Raw genomic sequence first — 6,009 nt, 5'->3', positions numbered from 1 at the left:
CCGTGCACCTGCCACCCGCCCACGGGCGCGCGCGGGGCAGACACGGCGCGGGCCCTCATGGAGTTTATAGGCGAGGGGCGAGACAGGCGACAAACAAACTAACCAGATCTTTACTCGGACGAAGAACGCGGTGAAGGGACCCAGGTACTCAGAAGAGCAGAGGGCACCTACTTTAGTTAGGGGGCGCAGAGAAGGCTTCCGTAAGGAGGTGGCGTTGAGGTGTGACCTAAATTTGAGTCGGGGGACAGGCAGTGCGGGAGGTCAGACAGGGAGTCCCAGGCAAAGCATCTGCAAGGGTATTCCCAACCTCAAACTCTCTGTTGGGTGGCGGCTGAAACCTTACACTTGAAAACCAGGCTATGTTTTATTCTCCATAACTTTTTTTTTACATTTTTTAAAAATTTTATTTTCTTATGTTAGTCACCGTACAATACATCATTAGTTTGTGGTGTAGTGACCCACGATTCATTGTTTGCGTATGACACCCAGTGCTCTGTCACTTGTCCAAATGCAAAATGTTCCAAGTATGTTGATATACCCAGGAGAAGGTCCACTTTTAAAAACATTTTATTTTGAAATAAGTGCAGATATCACAAGAAGTTGCAAAGAGTGTGCAGAGAGGTTATGTGCACCTTCTATCCACTTTCCCCCAATAGTTACCCCTTACTTAACTACTAAGTTATCAAAGCCTGGACATCGACAGCAGCACGAGGTGTGTGTGTAGTTCTGTGCTGCTTTATCACATGCGTAGATGGATGTAACCACAACTGCAATCAAGCTCCAGAGCTATTCCATCACCACAAAGATCTCCCTTGTGCGGAGTACATTTTTCTTCTTTTTAATAGGCTCAGTGTTTGGTGTTTAATACCCAACACTGTGGTGTTTGGTTAATATGAAAGGGTAGACTTTCTGATTTTAGCTCCGGAGCCCTGTGGCTGTCAGGATGGAAACTGGAGCACACACAGTTCTAACAGGTGTTAAGACAGGGGTTGATCATTTTTGCTTTGGGACGCAGACTCGAGTATGTGATAAAGGCCTGACGTAGAGATGTAAAGTTGCCTTCCAGTCACGTATGGGCAAAGAACTGTTTATTTTACTGCCTGTGGAGTACAGCTGTGCAGTCGTTCGGTTTACAAGCCTCCTGGAGAAGATAAGGAGGGGAGTACAGTAATTTAATGATCCTTCCTCTCTAAATCATCCTTGAGATCCACAGCTTCATTTTTTCCATTCTGCAACGAATAAGCCCCAGAGGCATACACTTCCTGTTTATGCTGTGGTTCCCAGGAAAAAGGAACAAATGCACCAGCAGCTGACTAAATCCTTCAGTAGAGGAGGGCTTGATTACAGATTGCATATCATGAAAAACTATTTGGCTTTCATTTTGCTGGAAAAGAAAATGTTTCAAAATGATTTTGACGTTTGTACTCCTACTTGCTACCTTTGCTCAAGTCTCAAAGCAATCCCAGCAGCATCACTCCTGGAGACTTAGAAAAGAGGCTTCTCTCCCTTTGGGACAAAGACTTTGGTAAACACTTGTTGGCTCTGGTTTCAGATTGCATCAGTTGGGGAGCTAATTCCAGGCCCAAGCATGACTGAAAGCTAAGAACAAGTTTTGACTTAATTTTTAAATTACCTTCAGGATGGATGTTTCCACCTTGTGATTTTAAAATGCTGAATTTTGCCTGCCCATGAAACTAGTGTATTCTGGCTTTCTCATGCATATTCTGTATAAATGTGATGTCGGAAAGATGTTAAGAGTTTGGAGTTGATGGCCAAGAAAGAATTCTCCAGACATCTTTGGTGCAAAAGGGTGGTGTTATTCAAGCATGGGCAGGGACAGGACCCATGGGCAGAAAGAGCTACACTGGGGTGGTAATGGGTGAACGATTATATACTTTCAAGGTGGAAGGGGGTTAGGAATAGCGTTAAGTCTCTCTAGCGTACATAAGTCTCTAGGGAATTTTGGAAGCAAGGTTTCTAGGACGTTGAGGGGGCTAGCTATTGTTACGAAAGGTCATTTATTACTGTCTAGTAAAACCTTAGTCATGAGACCCTTCAGATGTGTATCGGTGGGCCATATGCTTGGAGGATGATTGCTAACATGTATCGTGGGAGAGTAAAGATAAAGGAAGTTTCCAAAGGAATTTTTATATGTTAAAGTAGACTTACAGGATCCTGGAGGTCGGGATGTTAAGCGAAGGTTGTCTTTTGCCCTTAGCGTAGTATTAACATCAAAGCAGTTAAGTTTCTAGAGGAAGGTCACTCTGCCAGTCCAAAGGATTTCTCAATGAGCTGTAAGTTGTAAGGAAATTTAATTTTTTTCTTTTGCCTTTGTTCCCCACATCAAGAACTATTATAATTTTGATGAAATTTTTGTTCTAGCTGTTATTAAGGGATATTTGCATATAAGTTAGAATCAGAATATAGATTCCATATTTCTTTTGTGTTTTATTTTGCTATTATTTCCCTAGCACATTCAGGGAACTAAATTAAGTATTGACTGATGGTGGTAGTGATGATATTAAGACATGGATTTGGTTTAAAGACATACATGCACCACGAAGCCATATAATTGAGTAAGTCAGAGGTAATTTAATCTGTCTTCTTCCTGTGTCCACATAAGACATGCTTTAATAAAAACAACAGGAGGATCCTTTTTTTTTTTTCCTTTAAATTGTGAATCCAGGCTGTTCTCAATGCCTTTAGTGAAATCAGCTAGTCAGATACTTTTCAGGGAATAGCAAATACCAGCAAGTTACATCTGTTTGTGGTGTTTTCCCCAGGATGGAACTAACAGGTTTGATCTGTTTCTTTATGTGGACTAATTCACGTTTATTGTATTACAGCAGCATTTTTATCTTATTAGCTCTTGTCTTTAAGAAATTGCTCCTGGAATTGTATCATACCAAGAGTTTCACCAGAGGATTTTATATATTTGGGCTGTGGCAGTCGACCAATTAAACAGAGTTGGTAAGAGCACTGAGAGTCCAGGTTCTCAGGTCTTAAATGAGAATAAAAAGCGTTACTGAAACATTTATGGTATTTAATAGAGTGTCTATAGGAAAAATTTTATTAATCTACTTTATTTATTAAGAAGTTCACTTAGCAGGGGTGCCTGGGTGGCTCAGTCGGTTAAGCGACTGCCTTCGGCTCAGGTCATGATCCCCGGGTCCTGGGATCGAGCCCCGCATCAGGCTCCCTGCTCAGCAGAAAGCCTGCTTCTCCCTTTCCCTCTGCCTGCCCCTCTGCCTACCTGTGCTCTCTGTCAAATAAATAAATAAATAATATCTTTAAAAAATAAAAAAGTTCACTTAGCAAGTATTTGCTGAGCACCTGTTGTGTGCCAGGTATTGCTCTAGGTACTTGGGATACATCAATGAACAAAAAAAGACAAAAATTCGGGCGCTGCGGCCGCAGCCATGAGCGTGCTCAGGCTTCAGAAGAGGCTTGCCTCCAGTGTCCTCCGCTGCGGCAAAAAGAAGGTCCGGTTGGACCCCAACGAGACCAATGAAATCGCCAATGCCAACTCCCGTCAGCAGATCCGAAAACTGATCAAAGATGGGCTGATCATCCGGAAGCCTGTGACTGTCCATTCCCGGGCTCGGTGCCGTAAAAACACTTTGGCCCGCCGGAAGGGCAGACATATGGGCATTGGTAAGAGAAAAGGTACTGCCAATGCTCGGATGCCTGAGAAGGTCACCTGGATGAGGAGGATGAGAATTCTGCGCCGGCTGCTCAGAAGATACCGTGAATCTAAGAAGATCGACGGCCACATGTACCACAGCCTGTACCTGAAAGTGAAGGGGAACGTGTTCAAGAACAAGTGGATTCTCATGGAACACATCCATAAGCTGAAGGCTGACAAGGCTCGCAAGAAGCTTCTGGCTGACCAGGCTGAGGCCCGCAGATCTAAGACCAAGGAGGCTCGCAAGCGCCGTGAAGAGCGGCTCCAGGCCAAGAAGGAGGAAATCATCAAGACTCTGTCCAGGGAGGAAGAGACAAAGAAATAAAACTCCCTCTCTTTTGTCTGTACATAAAGGCCTCAGCAGGAACACAGATCAGTTACTCAATAAAACCAACCTTCATCTGCTTCAAAAAAAAAAAAAAAAAAAAAGACAAAAATTCCCTCCCTTGCGGAGCTTACATTCTAGTATTGCTTTCTACATATATTAGCTTGCTAGGGCTTACACAACAAGGTGCCACAGGCTGGATGGCTTTAAATAACAGAAGTTTATTTTTCTTACAGTTCTGGAGGTGAGAAGTCCAAGATCAAGAGTCAGCAGAGGTGGTTTCTTCTAAGGAGCCTGAGGGAAGAATCTGTTCCAGGCCTCTCTCCTTGACTTGGAGGTGTCATTTTCTTCCTATGTTTTTACATTGTCTTCTCTCTGTATGCATCTGTGTCCACATTTCTTCTTCTTCTTTTTTTTTTTTTTAAGATTTTATTTATTTGACAGAGAGAGAGAGAAAGACAGCAAGAGAGGGAACACAAGCAGGGGGAGTGGGAGAGGGAGAAGCAGACTCCCCGCAGAGCAGGAAGCCTGATGCGGGGCTTAATCCCAGGACACTGGGATCATGACCTGAGCCAAAGGCAGACGCTTAACGACTGAGCCACCCAGGTGCCCCGCATTTCCTCTTCTTACAAGGACACCAGTTATATTGGATTAGGGCCCACTGTAATGACATCACCTTACCTTAATTACCTCCTTAAAGGCCCTGTCTCAAAAAAAAAAAAAAAGACCCTGTCTCCAAATACAGTCACATTCTGAGGTCCTGAGGGTTAGGACTTCAACATATGAATTTTAGGGAAACACATTTTTGCCCATAATATCACATACGACTGTGGTGATCCAAATCTTTGTCTTGCCTGTTTTCTCATATCCTTATCTCTGAGATACTCAAAACCATTTATGTTTCCCTGCAAAGTGTGTCTAGGGGACCTATAATTATGAGCAATTATTTTTCTAGACATGATTTATTTTTAATAACTACTAAAAGGAAAGTTTCTGGTTTGGAAGGTTTACTCTACTTGAAATGTTGCTCCATCCAGCCCCTATTCTACGGTTTTAGTAAAGTTATAAAAAAGAATAAAGAAGAATGATGTTGGGGAAGGGGTTCGACAGGTTATTATTTGCAGGGTACTAGGATTCATGGTAAAAAAAAAAAACCATTTTTCCCAACACTGTACATGAGGGGAAAGAGAGGCCTATATAATGACATTATTTTTAATAATTCAAGTAATATCATTACCATCATTTACCATCACCACTAGTTACTATTTATTTTTATCCCATGAGGAAATTGAGGAAATTGAGATGGTTTAATCACTTGCCCAAGGTCTCACAGATTATAACTGGTATCTGTTCCAAGTGTGTATGACTCCAGAGTTGAAGCCCTTAGCCATTCAGAATAATAAAAAGAAACAAAAAGACTCAAATGTTTTATATACAAACACTTCTGAGAAAGTGATATATCTAAGTATCTAAGTATACCTAAATGAGTATTCAAGTTTGCCTTCAGTCTTGATATATACTTAACCTTTATCTTGAAATGATATTTTATTGTTCAGTTTTTATATCATTGTGATATGCTGTATCAAAATGTGTCTGTCTGCCTGTCTTTGATACTGAATTTATAAAGGACACAATCTACAACCAAGTTAGTATTTTATAGTTTATTTCATTGTACATCTTGAATTACATTGAAAATTTAAAATAACTGTTTAAAAGTTTGGCTTTTTTCTTATAATTTGTAAGAATAATTTTGTTTTTCTATTGTATAAGATGAACAGAGCAAGTGAATTGCCTGGAGACATCAGGAAAGGCTTCTGTGGAAAGCTGAGTTTAGTAAGATAAATACAAGTTAAAAAAGGATACTTTAGGAACACAGAAAAGCCCTTATGCATACATAGGCATATGACAGAGCTTGATATTTTGGAGAAAATGCAAGTAGTAACATAATGCAGGAAGTTGGAGCGTTAAGAGATGGCAGTGGACTAAAAGGTACATGCCA

General features: G+C 41.3%; 1 protein-coding gene and 1 long non-coding RNA gene across 2 annotated transcripts; one reads left to right on the top strand and one right to left on the bottom strand.

Annotated features, from left to right (window-relative positions):
* Positions 1 to 450: 450 nt before the first annotated feature.
* LOC113935101 lies at positions 451 to 4,367 on the bottom strand. Its single transcript, XR_003523899.1, has 3 exons — positions 4,245 to 4,367; positions 2,170 to 2,292; positions 451 to 1,141 (listed from the first exon to the last, which is right to left on the bottom strand). It is a non-coding gene; the product is annotated as an uncharacterized LOC113935101 (long non-coding RNA).
* Positions 3,388 to 4,114, top strand: LOC113935100 (60S ribosomal protein L19-like). Its single transcript, XM_035723838.1, has one exon. It carries the CDS (start codon positions 3,420 to 3,422, stop codon positions 4,008 to 4,010), a length of 591 nt encoding a protein of 196 aa, XP_035579731.1. The 5' UTR covers positions 3,388 to 3,419; the 3' UTR covers positions 4,011 to 4,114.
* Positions 4,368 to 6,009: the final 1,642 nt, after the last annotated feature.

Source organism: Zalophus californianus, chromosome 13 (genome assembly GCF_009762305.2).
Source record: "Zalophus californianus isolate mZalCal1 chromosome 13, mZalCal1.pri.v2, whole genome shotgun sequence".
Classification (NCBI taxonomy): domain Eukaryota; kingdom Metazoa; phylum Chordata; class Mammalia; order Carnivora; family Otariidae; genus Zalophus; species Zalophus californianus.
This window is presented reverse-complemented; position numbering and strand designations above follow the sequence as displayed.

What these genes read in the sequence shown, in the direction of transcription:
- LOC113935100 (XM_035723838.1), top strand. Translation starts at nt 3,420, where the DNA reads ATGAGCGTGCTCAGGCTTCAGAAGAGGCTTGCCTCCAGTGTCCTCCGC.